Source organism: Chlorocebus sabaeus, chromosome 1 (genome assembly GCF_047675955.1).
Source record: "Chlorocebus sabaeus isolate Y175 chromosome 1, mChlSab1.0.hap1, whole genome shotgun sequence".
In the NCBI taxonomy this organism is placed as follows: domain Eukaryota; kingdom Metazoa; phylum Chordata; class Mammalia; order Primates; family Cercopithecidae; genus Chlorocebus; species Chlorocebus sabaeus.
The window spans coordinates 33,166,785-33,190,402 of NC_132904.1; the positions used below are offsets into that span (position 1 = coordinate 33,166,785).

Genomic DNA, 23,618 nt, shown 5'->3' on the forward strand with positions numbered 1-23,618 from the left:
CGTATCCCAAGTAGAAAGCATAAATCCTTAAAGACATTATATAGTTTGGTAATTAGGGAAAATCTAAACAGTTTAGTTTGGGTTTGGAGGACTGATTACTAATACCCTTCTCCACAGAACAGACAACCTAGACCATATAGAGAGCTAATTAAACATGCAGTCAGGTATTTAGCAGAGTTAAACATTAGTTTTCCACTCATTCCACATATGTTTAATACACATCTATTGTGTGCTAAATTCTGTGTAAGGTGCTGTGGGTGAATCAATGAGGAAGAAAAAGACAGTTTCTGACACTAGTTTACAATATGGTGAAGACAGACATCAAGGAAACAGGAAATTAAAATAATGTTGGAGGTGCGACAATAACTTACGAATTACTCTGGGAGCACAGATGTAGGCTATCTAACCTAGTCATGAAGAATCAGAAAAATCATTTTAAAGGAAGTGACATCTAAGTGGAGGACTACATGAAGAGCAAGATTGATCTATTGCAGAAAAGGGGAGAGCATTTTTGGCATTTACAAAAGATGTGGGCTAGGCGTGGTGGCTCACACCTGTAATCCCAGCACTTTGGGAGGCCGAGGCGGGAGGACAAGGTTAGGAGACTGAGACCATTCTGGCCAACATGGTGAAACCCTGTCTCTACTAAAAATACAAAAAGTAGCTGGGCGTGATGGCACCTGCCTGTAGTCCCAGTTACTCGGGAGGCTGAGGCAGGAGAATTGCTTGAACCTGGAAGGCAGAGGTTGCAGTGAGCCCAGATCATGCCACTGCACTCCAGCCTGGTGACAGAGTGAGACTCCATCTCAAAATAAAAATAAAAATAAAAATAAAAACAAAATAAATAAAAAGACATGGAAGTGACAGAAGCATGGGCCATTGAGGAGACTGCAAGTGAGAGTGAAGCTGCAAGTCGAAGTTTGAGACAAGAGGTGAGGCTGGGGAGGCAGGCAGAGGTCAGATATTAAGGACATGTATTTTAATAAAAAGCATTGGACTAAATTAAAAAGTTACCTAAAATACCTTCATCAATATTTACTAAATAAGTTAATAAACATCTATGGTTGATCTCACCCTCACATAATTAGTCCTTGTAAGTTCAACTGACTCAGTATATATATTATATCAAAATAAGAAAAACCTTCATCCTAGGTCAGGAAATTAAAAATCTGACAGATTTCAGCCAGGCGTGGTGGCTCACGCCTGCAGTCCCAGCACTTTGGGAGGCCGAGGCGGGCAGATCACGAGGTCAGCAGATCGAGACCATCCTGGCTAACACAGTGAAATCCCGTCTCTACTAAAAATATAAAAATATTAGTCGGGCGTGGTGTTGGGCACCTGTAGTCCCAGCTACTCGGGAGGCTGAGGCAGCAGAATAGCGTGAACCCGGGAGGTGGAGCTTCTAGTGAGCGGAGATCACGCCACTGCACTCCAGCCTGGGCAACAGAGCAAGACTCTGTCTCAAAAAAAAAAAAAAAAAAAAAAAAAAAAACTCACAGATTTTAAATTTTTCTATCGGGTTCTTACACACACACACACACACACACACACACACACACACACACAGTACCAATGGAAATTTCATTCTGATATCTAAAGCAAAGCAAAGAGTCACAGCTAGGTGTGGTGGTAAACACCTACAGTTTCAGCTACTCAGGAGGCTGAGGCAGGAGGATTGCTTGAGCCCAGGAGTTTGAGTCCAGTCTGGGCAACATAGCCAGCCCTTATCTCTTGGAAAAAAAAGAAAAAAGAAAAAAAAAGAATTATAGCACATTACTGGAAAATAATTATTCCTTTGTGATGTATGAAACAAGTGACTTGAGTGTTGCCAATCATTTTATTAAAAATAGTGTTAATCTGTCACAGGAGTAGAGTAAAAAAGTAGTCTGAGGAATACAATAATTTTGCCTTATGTGATAGTGTTAAGGCATTTTTCAGGATAATTATTTTTTGTTACTTAAAAAAATAAGATTCATAATGTACCATGCTTGGGCATATATGTATATTAAAAAGAGTGTTGAAAAGAAACTTATATTAGAACCAAAATCAAAAGGCATAAGTATTTAAATACTATACAAAACATCATTTTAATTTGCTTGTTTTCTAAGTTTAAAATAAATTCCGCTTTCCAAATGAAGCAATTACTTTTTTGGATCATCTCTATTCAATATTTACCATTTAAATATTTTTGAATATTTACTATACAGCAATGTTATACAAATTCTTCTGATTAGAAAATAAATGCTTGTGGGAAAAATGGGAGCAATTTTATTTTAAAAATGATGCAGATGCATCTTACAATAAAAAAGTACACTTAATGATCAGATAATTAGATGGGAGGAGTAGCGGAATATGATAAGATGAATGGATCATAGATTTTACTGCCTAAGTTAAAATTTAGCACAAAATTCAGTCTGCCTAGCATGAGTGAGTGTTTAAGTTAGACATTTTAACTGCTTTTGGTATAAAGAATATATATAAATAGTTTACTAAGTTACTTTCATAGTACTCCCTCTTATTCAGAAATACATATCACTAGATTATATTATGCAGTTTACTGGTAGAAGTTTTATAGTTGAAGTTTTAAAAATGTGGAATTATATAAACTTTATTTGACAGTTTTCTTCAGGATACTTATTTTAAATGGTGTTACCGAAATCTTACATGGCTCACTGGTAACTATTAGTTAAAATACAAATAATATAGAAAAATAATAAAATTAACACAGATTAAGTTTGTTAAAAATAAATTATGTTACATCCAAAAATATAAGACTGTTTCACTCACTATACTAAGTAATCACTTCTGTGATGTCAGGAGATTAATTTCCATGAACTTCTAAGACAAAGTTGATGGTTATTTGACATTAGGTGCTTTAGAAAACTTTGTGTAGAATGCATTAGTGATTAGACTACTGCTTCATAAGATTATAGAAAATACTCCCTATACTAAAAGGAATCTTTCCAAGGGAATAATAAACTTTAATTAAAAGTAATGGATAATGAGAAATAAACTTATTAAGTGCTTGCTCCAATGATATAATAGACTCTATGGGCCAACCTTTTCAGGCCATCTAAACATCTTCAGGTAGGATCACATTTCAACAATCCAGGACAGATGAAAATAGATTGCATTTTATAATAAACTTATCTATACGTGGTCTATGAGAAAGCATTTTAATATCCCAAAGACTTCATTTACCCAAAGCCTTTGTTTAAATAACCTCAATCTTTTACAATTTGTCTGTTGTTCACTTGGTCCTCCATGCTGGCTGTAAAAACTAGCCTTACTATTAAATCCTCCACATATTAATACATTTTTGAAAATTACTTCAGATTATTCTTATTTTCAGGGCATTAGTAAGTCCTTTAATCACTCTTTGTCCATCATCTTAAAACGCTGATATTTCCTAATTCCAAAAGAAAGATATTTTCACAAAAAAGATGAAAGGCAGTAAATAGTAAATAAGTTCATTTTCTTAGGTAGCCGTTTTTCTCTAGACTTTACATGGTGACAGTAAAAATGGTAATTAAGTCTACGTAAGTAAACTTTTTTTTTTGAGACAGAATCTCACTCTGGTGTCCAGGCTGGAGTGCAGTGGTGTGATCTTGGCTCACTGCAATCTCTGCCTCCTGGGTTCAAGTGATTCTCCTGCCTCAGCCTCCTGAGTAGCTGGGACTGTAGGTGCACACCACCACGCTCGGCTAATTTTCGTATTTTTAGTAGAGACAGGGTTTCACCATGTTGGCCAGAATGGTCTCAATCTCCTGACCTCGTGATCCACCTTCCTTGGCCTCCCAAAGTGTTGGGATTACAGGTGTGAGCCACTGCACCCAGACTACATAAAGAATCTTTATCAAAACAATTAAAATGTTTTCTGCTATAGTGTTCAATTTATTATTCTCTTCAAATCTATTTTTAAAAATCTTTAAATAATTTGAAGGCTGGGTGTGGTAGCTCATGCCTGTAATCCCAGAACTTTCTGAAGCTGAGGTGGGAGGATCACCTGAGGTCAGGAGTTTAAGACCAGCCTGTTTAACATGGTGAAACACTGTCTCTACTAAAAACACAAAAATTAGGCGGGTGTGGTGGCCCACTCCTGTAATCCCAGTTACTCGGGAGGCTGAGGCATGAGAATCACTTGAACCCAGGAGGCAGAGGTTGCAGTAAGCCTAGATCATATCACTGTACTCCAGCCTGGGGGACAGAGTGAGACTCTGTATCAAAAAAAACAAAAAACAAAAAACAAAAAAAAACTTATTTTGAAAAATATTTTATGTTAAAATGAGAGAATTAAGCTGGGCGTGTTGGCTCATACCTGTAATCCCAGCACTTTGAGAGGCCTAGGCAGGTGCTCTGCTTGAGCCCAGGAGTTCAAGACCAGCCTGGGCAACATAGTGAAATCCTGTCTCTACAAAAAATAGAAAAATCAGCTGGGCATGGTGACACATGCCTGTAGTCCCAGCTACTTGGGAGGTTGAGGTGGGAGGATCAATTTAGGCTGGAAGGTTGAGGATGCAGTGAGCCATGATTGTGCCACTGAACTCCAGCCTGGGTCACACAGAGTGAGACTCTGTCTTTAAAAAAAAAAAAAAAAAAAAAAAAAAAAGGAAGACAGAGGATTAAACATTTTTATAATATAAAAATTTATTGAGATGTTTCAAGAACTGGTCAATTACTGGTAAGAGTCAAATATTAATAAGAATTTTTGATATTTGATGATTATGGTATATCAATAATAGAATATTTTAGAAAGCATAAATACTTTGAAAACTGACTTTATAGTTTTTAAACACACGGTGAAGCTAACCTAGAGGAAGTATTTGTAATGGTAGAAAGTATTTACCAAACATATCTGTGTGAAAAAAGTTTTATAGTACAGAAGTAATACTACTGAAAATTAAAAATATTAGAGAGAGCAAGACAGAGAGCAAGAGAGAGAGAGAGAGAGATCTCCCTTCTGCTACAGGCATAGTTTAAATCTTGTGTCACAAATAAAAGGATCCTCCCTAGCATATGGAGTAGTTGCCATGTCCTCCCAGGGATGGTCTGTAGCTATGTTCACCTCAGGCTCATCAAGAAGAGGTAAACTGTCAAGTATAATTTCAGTCACAGGGTGGTTTGGTTGAGACAGATTAGTGGTATGCAATCATGATAGATAGTTTATCCCAGCTCCAAACTGCCGCTTGGGAAATCTTGAACTCAAATGAACAGAGACTCAGTCATTATTAGTGTCAAAAAGGTATACAGAGACAAAATTTGGTTGGCAGCACGAAAGATGAATCAAGGCAAAAAAGTGACCAATTGCATGTTCAAAATCGAAATTGAGATGCATACTACAGTTTGGAAATACTTTACATACCAGAAAAGTCATACATTATTAGTTGTTCATTGATTAATATTTAAAACATGTTTCTGTAATGTATTTTCAAAGAGACAATAAAATGACATGTATTTTCTTATTTCAAAACCTTTATTCTCAAGGTGATGTATAGTAAGGAGTACCCTTTTAGATAAAGAAGATAGCAAAATGTTTTCTTAAAATTTGTATAATTTTTAGTATCTTTCCTTCAGCTAGATATTTCCAGAGATAAGACTTTTTAGAAGAAGAACTTAGTTTTATGGGACCACTTTAATATTCAAATGTCTTACAGTTTGATGACTTTCTCAGGAAGAAATCAGGATATAATAAAAGCATGAACTTAAAATGTGGAAGAACCTAATCTAAATAACTTTCCAAATATTTCCTAAACACTGAAAAATATATATTTATACATTGTAAAATACATTATTCTATTAGCGAACACAAACTTTGGTATCTTTAAATCAGACTCCCCCCCAACCAAATATCCACAAAAAGAATGTCCTCAAGTGTCAATGCCTGAAGTGATACGCTCTGACAAATCTAACAGCTCTTTCTGTGTCATTCCTAATGCACTTGTCACTCAGTATTATCCATCCTCATTAATGACAATGGGAAAGTTTATCTTGGGAACACGTTTTAAATCATCTACTCTTTACAATGGGACCATGAAATCTCTTACAAAACATGAGGCGGGAACTACTCTGACAACAAAACCCCTTCCTGGCAGCTTTATTCTTAATTCCTGTTCAAGGAGTAATCTGTTTATTATAAAATCATACAGAACAATATATTAAACAGAATTTGAAACAAGAATAGCTAGTGTGATTTTCAAGCTTACAAGTATTTTTACAACATTTTTATTAGGCTGAAAACACTACGTTGAGTTCTTTTTGTGTGATTTCATGCAATCTTCTATTCTATTTTACCTTATAAACACCTTTGAAAAGAAGTTTTGTTTTACATAATTTTAAATAATTTTCAAATGGCAAGGACATTGGTGTTTATATAATTATTTTAAAATATAATAACTTACATTAACTTAAATAAAAGCAATTACTAAGTAAAAATGTCCTCATGTTTAAATTTCCTAACCAAAATGCCAAAATATTCCATCTACAGCATCCTATAGCTTAAAAGTAATCTTATCAGGACCAACATTACTTTTAATAATATATTAACATTTTAAACTTCAGTAAGATCTTGTTTACTTGTCTAAGAAATTCCTACATTAAAAAAATGAATATAAGCAAGCAAGACTTCATAGCACCCATTTAAACTTACTATTTTGACTATCAATTATAGACACTGGATAGTGTGGCTAATGAACAGTTAAACTTTTTGCATATACTTCTGCTAATAAAATCAAAATATCCTTATGCCCAATATAGAAATGTATCCTTATGCCTCTCAATATTCAGTTATCAAAAGTTTAATGTTATATTTTGATTAATTTACTGTATAGTAAAAAAATCTTAAGTAGATTATAATAAAAAACTCAACAATATCACATTTAAAGTTGATTTTGTAACTTTTAATAATCTGAAGTCGTTTGTGTATTCAAACATGCTACAAATGAAAACACTGAATTTTAATATTTAAATTGTATGAAGCTACAATTCATAAAGCATTTTAATTTCAGAATTCAAAACTTTTAACATTTCTAGTTAATGTTTTACTTTAAAAAAGGTTTCTTTAAAGGATGTTGCGCTTAAGGTTCTAAGTTAAATGTACAATAAACATCATAAAATGGTTAATTAAATTTATAATGTTTTATAAAAGAAATATAAATCAAAGGAACACTAATATATATTTATACATTACAATTGTTTCTCATATATTAGGTATTTATTATCAATCCAGTAACATTATATCGAAAATAGCAATTTATCTGTGGCTTCAGAAAACTGAATTAGTACTAATGGTTAAGAGGTCGCTTTAGCATTTGAAAGAATCTGGTAGAGTCTGAAATGAGGTGCCTCTAAGAAAGTGAGTTCCACATGATTACAGAGAGGCTGGATGAGAAAATATGTGCACACAATGAGAAGCTGGCTTTGAAGCACTTTAAGCTCCCTTCCAATTTTAACCTTTTATGAAATCTAGGTATTTTCTCGGACAGACATTAACGCAGACTGTTTGAAAAAATCAAGGTATTTTCTGAAAGACATCGCATTAAATTCTACAAGTGCAAATTACACAGCAAATGATTGTATGTGTTTGTTATTTTTCAAATAAAGCTTAATTTTAAGAGTATAAATCATTATCACCAAATTGACAACTCTCTCAGTAAATTTTCTTTAAAGTATGTGGCTCTTTAAAGTAGGGGTTCTTCTTCACAGAACATTTTCTTTGTGAATGACGAGACAGAAAATATTTTTGGCTTCGCAGGCCATAAGATCTCAACTTAGTGATGCACTGTGAAAATAGCCATATACAAAATGATAGGAATGGCTGTTACAATAAAATGTATTTAAAAAAAAAACTCATGGAGCTGGATTTGCCCCATGGACCATAGTTTGCTAACTACATGTTCTATTGCAACATGGGCATAGTTGCTTTAATATTGCCCTTTACTTACCCACTTTTACATGGACAAAAGCTTAATAACCTTTCCAATAAAATGATTGGAATGTGATAATAATTGAATGCCAAATTAATTGCTCATGTCTATAGTACTATTAAGAGTAGATAACATTTCCAAAATATCTTTACATGTACTTTTTTGTTTTTGACTGAATTACACATTAAGTCAATAACATATCTTAATGAAATGCATTCAGTTATAAATCACACACTGTAAATTTACAGCTTTTCTCCTAAATATAATTGGCCTTAATTTAAATTTCTGTTTGGATCAGAATGGTTTCTCAGGAGGAAATTCTGAAGAAGCGAAACTGAAGAACTAGACTGGAATTTGGTCAGCTTCGAGTGTATAATAAAGAGATCAATGGGATGATTTTTCAATAAGGATTAGTCCTAGATTCTGTTATGGAAGTGATATCAGTTACTTTACTGATAATGTGTATTCAAATAAAAGTGTAGAATATGCAAAATGTGTTAAAATTCCATTTTACATAATTATTTCATCTGTAACTCATAAGTCTCATGAACTGTTTTCAACAATAACAGCTCATTGTATTATTAGCTGATATTTTTTGAAGGTTATTTTACTTATGTAAAACCTTACAAGTATATTAAGCATCTACAGAAAACTGTATTCACACTATCAAACTATTCCATATAATCTGAAATGAATTTTTTAATGGTCACACCCTTTTATATGTTTTGAGCAATATCAAGAGGACATTCATTCATTTATCCATTCATGCAATATTTGACGAGCACCTATATGATCAGGCAATGAACTAGGAAAAGGAGATACAATGATGAATAAAAATACCTACGTTCATAACACCCATGCTCTAAAAGAACAACATTTTCTCAAAGTTTGATACTTTACAAAAGAAATGCACGATGTTTTCCATGTACTAAAGTATGGCAAAACAAAACAAACAAAACAGTACAGAATGGATATTCAAGAGCTAAATAAAAAGCAAAAAAGATTACCTGAAATAGCGCTCTTCTTGGCTACTTTTTTCATGATTGGCTTTTGGCCTTAGTATTTTTATAGACCAATCAGTCCTACAGGTTTTTAAAGGTTAATTTATCATTATTTGATTATTGATTCAAACCCACTGTTAAATTACTTTTGTTAATCCTAGAAGGTATTGTTTGAGATTGACTAGAAATTTCATTTTTTTAATAGTACACAGCAATAAAAAAATATTAAGGGTGTGTGTGCGTGGGCGGGGAGTTGCTGTGTCTGAATATGCAAGTATAGAGGGAAGAATCTAGGAAGTGTTGAACAAATATATTTCATTATATTTTAAAAATTTGAGATTAAACAATGACTTGTATCTCACAAATATACATACATAACATGCAAAATCTAAGTGTATTAAAACTGTTAAAAGAAAATATTTTCTTTGTATTTAGTACAGATCATTACTAATTCATTCAGAATAGATCATCACTAACACTTTATCTGGACCACCATTTTTTTTCTAAGACTACTGAAAAGGCTATGAAATATAACTAAAATAAATCACTATCTAGTTGGATTCCTTTTTCATACTTATGCATGACAAATTTTGAATCTCAATACAGAAAAGATACACTGTATACTTCCCAACTGTTTTGAAACATGCTAGTTTTACGGTAAAGGAGAGTTGAACATTATCACTGTGTTGTGTTTTGCTACACTTAAATATGGTTCATATGTTAAGGAAAAAAAGTACATACACGTATATATATGTGTAATCAATTTTCCCTTAAAAGCTGTAATTATGTATTTTAATAATTTTCTATTATTATTCATGTCAAGGATATAGTCCTATTGCATTTGGTTTTGGTCAACGTTTTAGCAATTTATTTGTAAAAATATTAATAAGCTACTGTGTGCTAGCCTTTTCCTTTGCCTACTGACTACAAGATAAGTTGATCCATTTATTTACAGAACCAACAAGGGCAATCCATTTCATGCTATAGCACTGACCCTTCACAAAGATCTTGTAAATGAGTAGCCTATTACAATATGTACAAGTGACCTTTAATTGCACCAAGAAGCTTTTTGTTACAATCTTTTTCAATGCTACACCATAGCTACGGTACAAGTTGGGAAAATATTTCTTATGTATTTGGCAGAAATATCAACAAAAAAGCCCCTGTATCAAAATATATAAGTGAAAAGTTTGAGGCATTTAAGTCTACACTATAATATTGCCTTTTAAATAACTATTGATCAGAAAGATAAGGTTTTTTCATTCATATAATTATTCAGAAAATTAATAAACATTTCATTAATTAAAGACTTAAGAAACATAATTAAATACAACTTGGCTTTTAATAGCCTTTGGAAACAAAGATAGTTCAATCAAAATTGATTATTTTTTTGAGACAGTCTCGCCCTGTTGCCCAGGCTGGAGTGCAGTGGCACGATCTTGGCTCACTGTAACCTCCACCTCCTGGGTTTAAGCGATTCTCCTGCCTCAGCCTCCCAAGTAGCTGGGATTACAGGCGCCTGTCACCATGCCCAGCTATTTTTTACATTTTTAGTAGAGATGGGGTTTCACTATTTTGGTTGGCCAGGCTGGTCTCGAACTCCTGACCTCAAGTGATTCATCTGCCTTGGCCTCTCAAAGTGCTGAGATTACAGGTGTGAGCCACTGCACTGAGCCTATAATGGAAAACTTTAATTGTAGTAAAATATACTTCTTTTTATTAAATGACTATGTACTTTCAAGTTTTATTATCTGAAATGTTCAATGAAGAATCCTATACCTTTAAAAACACCCAAATAAATTCCAAATATCATTTATATTGGGCAATAATATTTGAAACAAGTTTTCAATAAAGCATAGGGTCAGGTATTTCAACTGATTTACTCAAATTTTTGAATGAATGAAATATATATTTGACAGTCTGACAAGAAATTGAAGCCAAATACTAAATTTCATTAAACTCTTCATCTTGGGTATCTTATTTCTGGAAGGCTCATGCCAAAATGATTTAGTCTGATTCTCTACAACAATGGTGGGTTGACTTGACAGCACCTGACAAAACAGTTCAGTGAATTTCATGATACCAGATACAAAGAACCTAAACTGGCTACTCTATAATAATGTTCACTGTGACTTGGAGTGATGACAGTAATAAATTTGCCAAATTTTTTATTTCTACTTAAGTAAGAGAACTGCTTTACCAGTTATTGGATTAAAGACATTCCCATTACATTCTACTTTCTCTTAATTATTTATTATGGTCCCCAATTCTACCTTTTAAAAACTAATAATTTATATTTAACATCATATTTTCTTAATGAGGAACATAATGTCTTCATGTTACTAAAATGCAGAAAACTTTTTCATATTCATCAATAAATGAGGAAAATATTTTACAATCATAATATTTATTGCTTGATTTTACTTAAAGATGGTATTTAAAGAACTTCCAGCAAATCAAATTTTTGGCAAAAGAGAAAAATAGCTCTTAATATGAAAGAATCAAACCTTCATTAGAACCAGTTATGATAAAAGGGGAGGAAAAAATTAGAAATTTGAAAAAGGAATTCAGTAGACCCTTATTAAAAGTTATGTATACCTTGATTATCTCACAGGATAATTTTTGATGCTCCAAAAATAACAAATGTAAAATAACTTAGAAAAATTTAAAATATAAAAAAAAGTTGATTAGCTATAAGCAAATTAATATTGGTAAAAGTACCTGAACACAGAACTTAAGTGAGTACAATAATAATATATTGTAATTAAATTTGGCATACTTTTGGACTATATCAAAATAGTTGATAAGGAAAACTACATTTCTTTGTATATGATACTTTTTCACTTTCTTTCAGATTTAGAAATCCTGTAACAGTAAATAGTATTTTAGAGAATAGCTTCTTTTTTTTTGCAAATTAATTTTTCCATAAAAACCTACCATACTAGAAATAAGTAAAAAATAGAATATCATCACCCTAATGTATTCACACATATATATATGTGTGTGGGTGTGTGTGTATATATATATAAAGTAACATCATGTTATATAAGGGAGAAGCTGTGATTAATCCAATCACAATGTTATAATGTATTTTACAAAAAGTTGAAATGCAACCTAGGGAACAGAAGAATTTTTAATATGAATGTTTTATATATATATACATATATCACATTAACACATTTTCTGAGATTAAAAAATCATTTTTTATTGAGGAATCCTTCAGGACAGAGGCTTTCTGGCTTATGTAATGAAGACGAGATAGCAGTACAGCTTAGGGCATGGCAGACAGTTGGTGGTTAAGAGCACAGGCTTTAGAATAAAACGGGCTTCAATTTCAGTGTCATTTCTGCCAGTTATCAGTTCTGTGACTCCAGATAAGTTAAGTTGCTTGATCTCTCTGAACTGTAAGTTTCCTCATTTGTAAAGTGAAGATAATAATGTCATATGGGTAGTTGTAAGGTCTATGAAATAATGCCTTTAAGTGCTTGCAGTAGTCCTAGCCCTCTGTTAAATATGTAATATAACTTATTTTTTAAAATTAATAATAATTAACAGTTTGTGAACATGTTAGCTTTCCACTGTTATTCTGCATATGGCTTCAGAAGATCTGAATTTTATCCTGGCTCTAACCACAGATGTATGACTTTGGGAAGGAAGGTTATATAACTCCTATCTATTTCTTTTTATTAAATATGTGAAATAGTATGTATGCAAGGGTTCCTATGAGGATTAAAATTAAATATAATAATGTATATGGGCCAGGCGCGGTGGCTCACGCCTATAATCCCAGCACTTTGGGAGGCCGAGGCAGGCGAATCACAAGGTCAGGAGATCGAGACCATCCTGGCTAACATGTTAAAACCCCGTCTCTACTAAAAAAAAAAACAAAAAAAAAAAACCAATGAAAACTTAGCCGGGCGTGGTGGCGGGCGCCTGTAGTCTCAGCTACTCTCAGGAGGCTGAGGCAGGAGAATGGCGTGAACCCGGGAGGCGGAGGTTGCACTGCAGCCTGGGCACAGAGCAAGACTCTGTCTCAAAAAACAAACAAACAAACAAACAAACAAACAAAGTATATGAAAGCACCCAACACAATACCTAGAACAAATCAGACACCAAATACATTTTTTTAAAGAAACTTACGGTAGGCATGAGTTACTTTAAAAACTGTAGTTTCACAATTTAACAAATATTTATGGAGCACCTATTACACATATGGAGGATTTAGCTGCAAATAGGACATACTATGTCCTTACTCTTATGGAGCTTACATTTTAGTGGAGAGGTCAGGGAAATAAACAAATAAACTGATGAACAACTATAAAATACATTACACTGAGAATTCAAACAGTATATGACGGTGAGTAACTTAGTGAACACTTCAGACAGGCCAGTCAGACTTCTCTAAGGAGGAGGTTGAGATAGCTAATTTACAATCCAAATAACACGAAAAGGCCTTGAAAAGATCAGAGGGATGAGGATTCTGAACATTTGCTGTGCAAAGGCACTGAGGCAGGACTAAACTTGAAATGTTTTAGATACAAAAGTATCCGTAAAACTACCTACATCACAAGTTTAAGGATACCATATTTACTAAGTATTACTGTTACAGGTACCTTGGAGCATATACTAGTAAAATGTATCTTCTTACTTTCTAGGAACTTAAAAAATACATTTAAGTGAGGAAATGAAATAGCTGTGATTTGTCATCATTTTCTGTTTTCTTTTTTTCTATCTTCCTTAGAGACTATAAATGACACATTACTAAAGGAAGTGTTTCAGAGAGTATCATGTAAACTGGACTAATTCTGCTATAGCAGTTCTACAAAGGCTTGAAGAAAATCTTTGAAGTACTGCAATATAATTTTCTTGGAGCCACACCATAAAACACATATATAAATGTTTATGTCTGCAAAACTTAGGAAGAAGGGAGAAGAGATATTTTCCCCTTTGCATACTTAGACAATGCTGAGTCTGTATCCTCCTGGTCTAAAAATTGAGATAACTGCATTCACTACAGGTAACCATGGTATCTTTATGAGAGACTGTTAGTAAGATTCTAAATATTTGACTTTGCTTCGTGCAACCATCTCATTATTCAAATATATATTTTCCTTAAATTTCCTGAGTAATGTAGTTCTGAATAAATAGTGCAATGTAAAATATTAGACCCTAAGTTCAATTTATAAAATGAAGATTTTTATGTAAAAATTATGGTCAAGTGTCATATTTTGATAATATTTCTCAAAGAAAGATGATTCATTTGATATAACTAATTACAAGTTTCATATCCTACATGTTGATGACCATACAGAAACTATAAGACATATAACCGTCAAATATGAATCTACTCTTCCTTGCCAAATGAAGCAATGATGTTCTGCCAGCCAAACTAACAGGAAGCATGTGAAATGAACACAAAAGCAAACAGGCCTTACACTGCCTAAGGGAAAGTCAGCAAGATGGCAGTTTCAATCATTCGGAATAATACTAAAGCAGCCTTAGGCTTTTCTCAGAATGGAAACATGTCACTATTACTGCAATATTTCAACAAATCAGAATGCAGAGAAAAGAACACTTATGCAACCACATCTCGGAAGGGCACTTTACTCAACATTTAAGTGGAAAACAATTATAAAGAAATTTCAGAAAAACTGTCAGTGAACATAAATGACTCAGGGAAAAATGTTTTTTCTTTCAAAGTGCTTAATAGATTTTTCAAAAGCTTACCACTCAGAAACAATTTCCTTATATATTCTCCTTAAGGAATTATTAATGTAAAGACAAATTTATATAAAGTGGTAAGTGAAAAGTTTGATATTCAGGCTGCCAGTAAGAAATGCTCATTTTTCCCCAGTATAGTACTACTACTTTGGAAGGTTTGATCAAAGGGAATAAGCTTTCACAACATTTATATAGGAAGTTAAAAAATACTTCAAATATTTTGGGAACTTACCTAATCAGTGTACTTTTAGCATGTGTCTAGTCATGTAGCCATCTTTGGTCAATCATCAAAAAATCAAAGGGAAATTGGCATGACTCAACCCTAACTTTAATACCGCATGATTGTGTCGTGTAAGCTTGTTTTGTGTGAGAGCTGCTGTGGTTTTAGCAGAGAGATTAACAACCGGACCTAAGCTGGCCTCCAAACCTTGCCCTGCTGATGCCTCAAGCTCTTTGAAGTCTGACCATCATACCTGGCAAAACAACAGTGGGAACTAGGATGGTGTCAGATCTAATCAAATTGTTTGCTGCAGCATAGCTAACTATGGGGTTCACTAATTGGCCCAATTGCGGATTATACCTTTTGCTACAGATTCAAGACAATAATTTAGTTAAATGATTTTTTTTTTATCTTTTCTAATTAAGATTCCAAAGTGGGAAGAAATAGGATTAGACAGATTCTGAAAACTGTGTTCTCCTTAAGGTGGTATGCACTTTTGATAGGTTAACTATGGCATGTGAAATATAGAAAGTATAATAAGTATTAAACCAACTCCTGGAGATTCTGTGAAACCTATGTAATGCTATTATATACTGATATCACTTGAGAATAAAAGCATAAATATGAGAATGATAATATAATGAATATATCAAAATGTACACATGTAAAAAAATTACATTTCTATTGTTAAAAAATGTTAATTTGGGTTTATTTTTGACAAGTGATTTAATCTAAATGAATAGATGCCTATATTCAACTTTGATTATTTTTTTCTTTCTGCTAGCTGCAGTGTATCTAGGAATAAAAGTTAGTTGAAATAACAAACAATATTTGTAGTATATTGGACTACGGCCCATGATGCTACAACTTAATAAGGCTCCCAAGCCAGACATTTATATTTCCATTATTTTATTTTAGTAACATGATTGTGAGTTGACAAGCAAGTTAACCATCCCTCTTCCCATCTCTAGATACAGTAAACATATTCAACGTTCTACTTCTCATTTAAAAACTGGAAAGGCTGCTGAAAATAAGCATAGAGAATAAAGTAAACCTAGGACCAAAGATATCATGAAACACTCCAAATTATTACACATTATCATAGCCACTAGCACTCCTTAGTTTGTAAGAGTTTATGCTTTTCCAATATGTAAATAATAATCCTATTGAATAATCCTACTGAATAGTGCCAAGTTATATCGCAATATAATTATAATCTAATTTATATTAGTTCTATTCTAGTCTTAATACTTGAGAATAAATCTATTACATGAGTATATCAAAAATAATAGCTACCTAATAAAAACTAGATTGGTCAATTATTTTGTTGAAAATAAGTTCTTGGTGACTGGAGAGGTACTGAGGTCCTATTCTGAATTAGGGACAAAGTATGATAAGACAACCTCGAGTAAACAAGATTTACTTTGACATTCTCTACTCTCAATATTCATTTAGTTTATGAGGCCCACAAAGATAACACTATTTATGATAATTGCTCTTTTTTGGACCAATTACAGCCTACACAATTAGTGTTAATCTTTATATTGAAAATTTGTAGTAAATACTGTAAGTCTTCTGTATGTTTAAATGTTAATCCAGTTACTGTACTCTCTGACTTGAACCTAGAAACACTGAATCTTTGAGCTGGAAAACTGTCCCATTACCAAAGTGGAAACTCTCTTTGTGAAAACCTTAATGGATGGTTCAACTAATGTAATAATACATTATTATCATTTATATTAATTTTATGACTAGAATGTGCTACAATATGATCGAGCTGCAAATATAAAATCAAAATAGCAAAATATTATTAAGTGCAAGTGAAAATGTTGCATTTATGTCATCAAATATGCAGCCACATTTCAAATTCTGCCAAATCTTACTTGTTTATGTACTATAATTACATCATAATTACTAAAGAAAAAATTGGTTAATGATAGCCTGATATTAAAGAAGTAAAAATTACAGAAGCTAAGAAATGCAAGTTTAACCAGTTATTTTAGCTTGGAAGTGATGCTATGTATTCAAGTTATCTTACACATAACTAAGAAGACAGTGTGTACAGGTCACTTGACTGGTGGAGCTTATATCATATTTATAGCTGTATTATTTGCACTATTTTAAAAAGTGCAATAATTTACCTATATTATATACATTTAAGCAAAGATTTTATACCTATTAAGTAAATAACCCTGTTCTTGATTCTTAGATATAAAGATGAAAAACACACCATTTATGTGTATTGAATCTATGATTGTATCTTAGTAAAGCTTTCGTTTAAAATGTTTAAACACTACATAAAAGTATAAATAAGTTAGTATAGTACTTGCTACTTAACAAAGGCTCAACAAATGTTTGCTGTGATTAAATGGAGGTTAGGCAAGATTAGGTAAATTTGATCTGGTTAAGATCAAGGAGTAAGTAGTATATAATGGTTAATCACATATGCCATACTATGTATTGCTTATAAGAATCATCAATTTTCAAAGAATTGGAAAGCGATTTCTTTTAACCTGAAATCACAGTTTAAACTTTCACTTTTACTTATCTAGAATGCGTGTCAGGATTTTAGTGCAATTAGTATGGATATGATTCTGCTACAGTTTTTGTAGAGGGGCTAATTTATAGAGCTTTGTAGTTACAGGTATTAGCAAAAATTTTTACTCTGATTAGATAAATATTTTCACTTGAATCTGGACAATACCAACACATACTCTGAGAAGGAAGAAATATTCCTTGGCTTTCTCCAAATCACTCAAAGAGATTAGAGATTATGAGTTAAAGTTGCTCTACCTGTTAGAGGCCCTTGGTAGCTGCTAGTAAAAAGATAATCAGTTTTCATACATATAAAGGGCAATGACTTAACAAATCAAAAAGGTGCCCTAAAAATAGAGATGAGAGTGCTTGCCTGCTTCTTTTGCCCCATGTTTCCAACCTTGCCCCCTTTTGAGACATGTGACTGACAGTAAATTCCAACACGTAACAAATTTGCCTGTGGAATTGGAAATGTTATTTTGGCTTTCCCTGCTAAACTACCTTTCACTTCTGAAAGTGAGACTCTGATTCAATGCCTGATTCAATGTCAGATTCAACTATCTTTGACTTCTAAAAGTAAGACTCAGATTCAATAGACTATCTATTTTAGTCTCAGACTTTACAGGCTAGCAAGGTTACATTTTATTTTTAAAAAACTATCAGGACATTTAAAAAGAATATTTATTTGTTGTGAATATTAAAACAGTAGCATTTGCTCAATGATTTTACCCTCAATAAAGGAATCCTTGAACTAGCTACTTTCAGGTCATTTCTACTCCTGTTTCTAGTTTCTTTAATATATTAACAAGACTTACTATCTGTTTGGATATGCATTTTAGAATGTATGATGCTACATTTAAAATATTTTAGGTGAACCACATGATTTTATTGTATTCTAATTATACCTATATATGTACTTCTATTTGGTTTGATTCCTTAGTTTTTATTTTTTCTAATCACTAAATTGAATATTATGGCATAAGTAAATAAGTCATTTAGAATGTATACATTTATATTAAAATAACAAAAAAAACTCAAAAAAACCTTAAGTGATTAGGTTATTAGCCAAAAAGGTACCGAGTTTGATTATACAGAATTTTAAGAAACAACAGTCTATTTGTGTTTTGTTTTCAAACATTGTTTCTAAACCACAGGTTGACCAATTACAATGATTCTTAGTTTAGCATAGTGGGAACAAGAGAGAAAATGAAACAGAAACCTGTGTGGTTAATAAAAGATCTTTCATCAGCTCTGACGGTGAAGTGCAGTTACTATTAGAGCCTAAAGTGGGACCTCTCCTCTGAGAGACCTCTCTGACAGGAGAGGTCCCACTTGACATCATGTAAGTTCTTTATTTTTCTCTTTCCCTCAATTCCCAGTAAGACTCAATGAGACAGAGAAAGAGAAATCATAAACATGATTCACATTACTGTACTACTTTCTTCTCTGGGTACAATATTTACTTTCACAGGGGAATCATCTTGCTTAGTTTGTATGGTAATAGAAATGCTATCTCAGATGTCGTTGTTAGAATACTGATTTTGGGGAAAAGGTGCCACATGGAGAGAAAAAACTTATGTCTTCCATTAAAAATATAAACTCAGAAGAAAATGATAAGCATGCTTTCCTTGTGACACTAAACTATAACTGTATCCTTCTCGAAGTTTGAAGCAATATTATGGTATATTACTCAGTATTCTGTCAGAAAAGCTGAAACAATGTTTGAACAATTACAGTGTTGGGTTCCACTTCAATGGTTTCTTTTGAGAACTAAAGCAAATTAGCTCAAGAATCACCATTTCTACACTCTCGCTCTTTTGGCTTTAAGTGGCTTTTGAAGGGAGTGTCCCCAGATGAGAAACTTCTAACACTCCTGCAGAGATGACCTGCTTGAAGAACTGGCTGCCTGATTAACTATTAACTGCTCTCAATAGGATTAGATAATTAAGGACATTGATGACCATTAATTAGGAGGAGGGCACATTAATTTGTCACTGGATAGGGCCCTTACAATGATTTATAGGTTAGTGCTACTTGCAAATGTGAAGGGAAAGAGAAAAAGAGAGAGAACCATTAAGTTACCTTATCAAGTGGCCAGCTTAAAGAGGGCAGAGGGTCAAAAAAGGGCCAAAGTGGTCACTTAAGGGTGAAGTCCCAAACACCAAAGCAGTGCCAAGCCACATTGACCATCATTTGGTGATGAAGTTAAAAATATGCTAATTTATTGGTGGCAATTCTCTCTTTTTATGGTTTCAAGCAGTTAAGACAAGTGGCCTGCTTAGGAGCTTTTCATTTGAAAAGAGATTAAACAAAACGGTTTGTCAAGGCTGCTTGGCTGTTTTATGTCTTTGTTAAAAAAAAATTGCACCGACTATACTGATAACTATCACATCACCCAAAAGCCATCTCTCTCTGAGCATTTACTTCGTTAATAAATACATCAATTCTAATTGCTTAATAGTTCTCTGTTCATTTGCTCTTTAGCAAGATTAAGTTGAAATAAATCTTTTGTCCTACTACTTTCTGCCACCATTGCTTACGTAAGGGTCACAAAAAAAGTTGCAGTGTCTTAGAAAATGTACTTAAAGACACTAGTGTAAATTATAATTTGTTTAGTTCCACACGAGGAAAGGTAATTTCACTAATAGTAAAGAAAAACACTTTTAAAATGTAGATAAGAATCCTCTTAGCCACAGACAATTATGGGTAGCATTCACATTCCACACCCAAGTAAGCACAGCTCATTAACATTTAATTAAATATGCTTTTGAAAGCCATGGAAATATGCATATCATATTTATCATGTAAGTTTGGAGCTTACTTTTAATAGATATTCAAAAGAAAATCATCTTTGCCATACTTGATATATTGTAAAAATAAAACAATAGTCTAAAAAATTATTCTGTTATATCAGAAGAACTTAATAATATTTAGCATAAAACATGTCCTAAGAATTTCTTTAAATAAGTGAAAATAAAAATAAAATAGAGTAAAAATAAGTTAAAAATAACTTTATCTCAAGACTGTAAACTAAAACATAAAAATTCTCTTACCTCAATAGTGAACAGCTTCCTTTTTAATTTAAAAGCTAAGTCTTTGACATCTGATTCATCACAGATCAAGTTATTAAGCCGAGGAATCTGCCGTATATGAATCAAGCCTTGTGGAAAGGAAATTAAAAGAAAAAAAAATTAAACATTGTCATCGGATGCATAAATTAAATAGTCTTACAGCAGAATCCTGTAAATTTACACACAAGCATCCTCCCCTTTTAAAACTGGAGCTTACTACCAGGAGCAATGAAGCAAATGGTGTGATTATACTCAAGTAATCAAGCAGAATAAGATAAACAAAAATCCTTGTGCGACGAAAACTAATTGCACTTTGGTACAGAAGTACAGATGTAAAGAGGGATCTTAATACTTGTCAAAACTACAGCCGGTTTGTGTGTGATTTTCTCTTGTATTTACAGTAAGCAAATATGGCTATCACCTTGCATGCTGCCCACGGCACCACTGAGTGATCTTTATTTTATTAAATGCACCACTAAGCAGCCAGCAAAACAAGGCTTATAGGTTACTGATAACCAGTGAAGCACTCATGAAAAGTATTTCATTTTGTACCTTATTAATGACTTGAACAAACCATTGAAGAAAACTACATTTCAGGGTACACTCTAGGACCAAACGTTAACCCCTATGCCATCCCAAGACACTCATATCTATGGCATGTTAGACCTTTATGTAGCTGCTATAAGCTTTGCAACAGTGCTAGGTAAACCATGAGCTTTGGCCTCTTGTCAATAGAAACACTTGCTAATTTTTTCTGACAAGGGCACTGGATGGCTTTTGTGCAGCCTAATGTAGTTTCTGACTAAACTAGGGGTCATTTCCCACAGATGAAGACATGGAAGGTTCTTCACTACATCTTTCTGCCTGACTCAGCCCATATTTCAAAATTAACATCCCGAGGACACTGATCCAAAACACGGGGAGGAAAGGCAAATTATAGATTTCAACAAAGAGACAAATCTTACTTATAGAACTGCTTGTCTAGTACAAGGTTTTGTAAGTATGTTTAAATGCTTAATAATGCATCTATTAGTCTTAGCTTAAACCTTTAAAGGTACTTAGCTTGAGAAATGGCCTCTTCAAAAATAATTAACTAAAATACCTGACAATTTTTCAAACTTAAAAAAATGTAAAAGGTGTTTCAAGAAGACAGCTTTTAGCTACAAATTAAGACTATCTCATACATATTATTTAGTAAAATATATCTATTAGAAATAGGCACACCACACTTTTATTTGCACATTTCTTATTTTAACCTTAAATGTGCTTGCTTAGCTATCAAGAGACCTTATAGAATAAATTAATAATTTCATAATCAGGTCCTCCTTATTAACAGAAAGCATACTAGTCTTTAGAACCACTCATTACTGTGTGGAAAATAATTTATCAATTCAGAGATTTTTGCACAAAGAATCATAGCCTTTCAACCTTTGAAATACTTTAATCAAAATAATATTTTTCAGAACATAAAATATTTTACAAAATGCATAAGCTCATAATACTTGTCTTATAAAATCTGGTAGCAGGCTTCAAAGAAGTTACTCAGTCTTTAGAGGTTTCCATAGAAGTATGGTAGCTCCATAATAATGGTAGCAATAATTTGTATATACTAAGAATAATAGGTAAAAATCTATTATTCACTGCATTCTATATTTGGTTTAGACCTATTAATACTTAGACCTAACTACTACATTTTTACTATTCATATAGTTCTACGTAAGACTCTTTATTAAAAAAAATCCCCAAGTTAACCAAATGACTACAATATTACTAAAAGTAAAAAAAAAAAGTAGAAAGTCTGATGAATTCACCTGTGTTTATATCAAGGTGGCAATAGTTTATAATTTGTTCATAACTCAAACTAACAAGAAAATGAGTAAACAGAGAAAAGTTCAAATATAATGAAAGATCTTCTCTTTCTGAAAATGTAATTAACTAGGAATCTGTAAATATAATCCAGTATGTATCTTATTATACAGCTACGCTTTGTAAAGTATAAACTGCTTTAGAAAACTGTCATTATTAGAATACGGTATTTATTTCAAACATGGCTAGTAAGTATGACTGATTACACGGCTACCCTAAGACACTAGGACAACAAAATATACACCTGATTCAGCCATGCCTTAATACTTGGGTTTGACTCCTTTCAGTTATTATAGTCTATAGTCTTAATGTAGTTGGGTAATAAGCTGCCATGGAAGACTGGGCAGGAATGGAAAACATTTAATAGGTGTATTGTAAAATTTATACTCCTTGACTGTATATATTTGGACTGAACAGGATGCTTCCAGGTAACCTAAAAGCAGCCTGCTCATGCTCTTCTCATTATGAAGGTTCTACTTACCATGATAATCCTTATACAATGGATTAGTTTCTCTCTCAGAACCAATAAATGATTCCAGACCAATTACTATATCTGACAAGTTTGTGACACGGGCAATAATGGCTTTATTCTGCAAAACATGGAAACAAAACAGTAACGTTAAATGTTATGTTAATAATATAATATCTGTAAAATATCACTATGCCATCTCATGAAAAACTGTAGTAGAGATAGACTATCAACCGAGAAATACCTTAAAAGTTAAAGCTACTATAGGCAGAAAACTGGATGGAAATATGCCCTTAATTGAAAATGCTGGCCCATGTAGTCACGCTATTCTAATTTGAAGAACTGAAGGGAAAACATAAATTGGTAGAAGATATAAATTGATTAGTTCTGGTAGAGAACATAAATTGATTATTTTTCACTTGTATTAGGGAACAGGACTACCTTTATTCTCATACATGATTATTTTTCAAATTACTTCATTCAATGCCCATTGGAAAATCTGTCAGACAGCAGGATTAAGAAGCAGTAGATGGTACAGCATAAAGTATAGGGCAAGAGTCTCACTGTCGTCTGTCAGCTGGGACAAGGTCCCAGCCCTGTAACAGCTGAGGTCCTCTGTGACATATTAGAAACAGGGAAAGGACCAGCTAAGAGACAGCAACATGGCTAGCTATGGAGTCTTCTGTTTTCTCTTTCCAGATGCTGCCACTTGGCTCTGGGATAATAATAAAGGGAAAGAAAAGATGGTAGATGACTAACATTTAGACCAGTAGCCTATCCTTTATTTCTCGACGCAATCTGAGATGAACTGAA

The 23,618-nt window shown here is 32.9% G+C and overlaps 1 protein-coding gene and 1 long non-coding RNA gene across 6 annotated transcripts in view; one reads left to right on the forward strand and one right to left on the reverse strand.

Annotated features, from left to right (window-relative positions):
* Positions 1–23,618, reverse strand: part of ELP4 (elongator acetyltransferase complex subunit 4) — a 266,231-nt gene that overhangs the window by 105,453 nt on the left and 137,160 nt on the right. For all 5 annotated transcript variants that reach the window (XM_008003180.3, XM_008003187.3, XM_008003206.3 and 2 more), the window contains exons 8-9: positions 22,818–22,926; positions 20,453–20,559 (exon numbers count right to left, since the gene is read on the reverse strand). In XM_008003180.3, coding sequence (XP_008001371.2) covers positions 20,453–20,559; positions 22,818–22,926 — 216 coding nt within the window. The remainder of the gene's footprint in view (positions 1–20,452; positions 20,560–22,817; positions 22,927–23,618) is intronic.
* Positions 1–23,618, forward strand: part of LOC140712022 (uncharacterized) — a 125,665-nt gene that overhangs the window by 89,944 nt on the left and 12,103 nt on the right. The gene's annotated exons all lie outside the window — the stretch shown is intronic.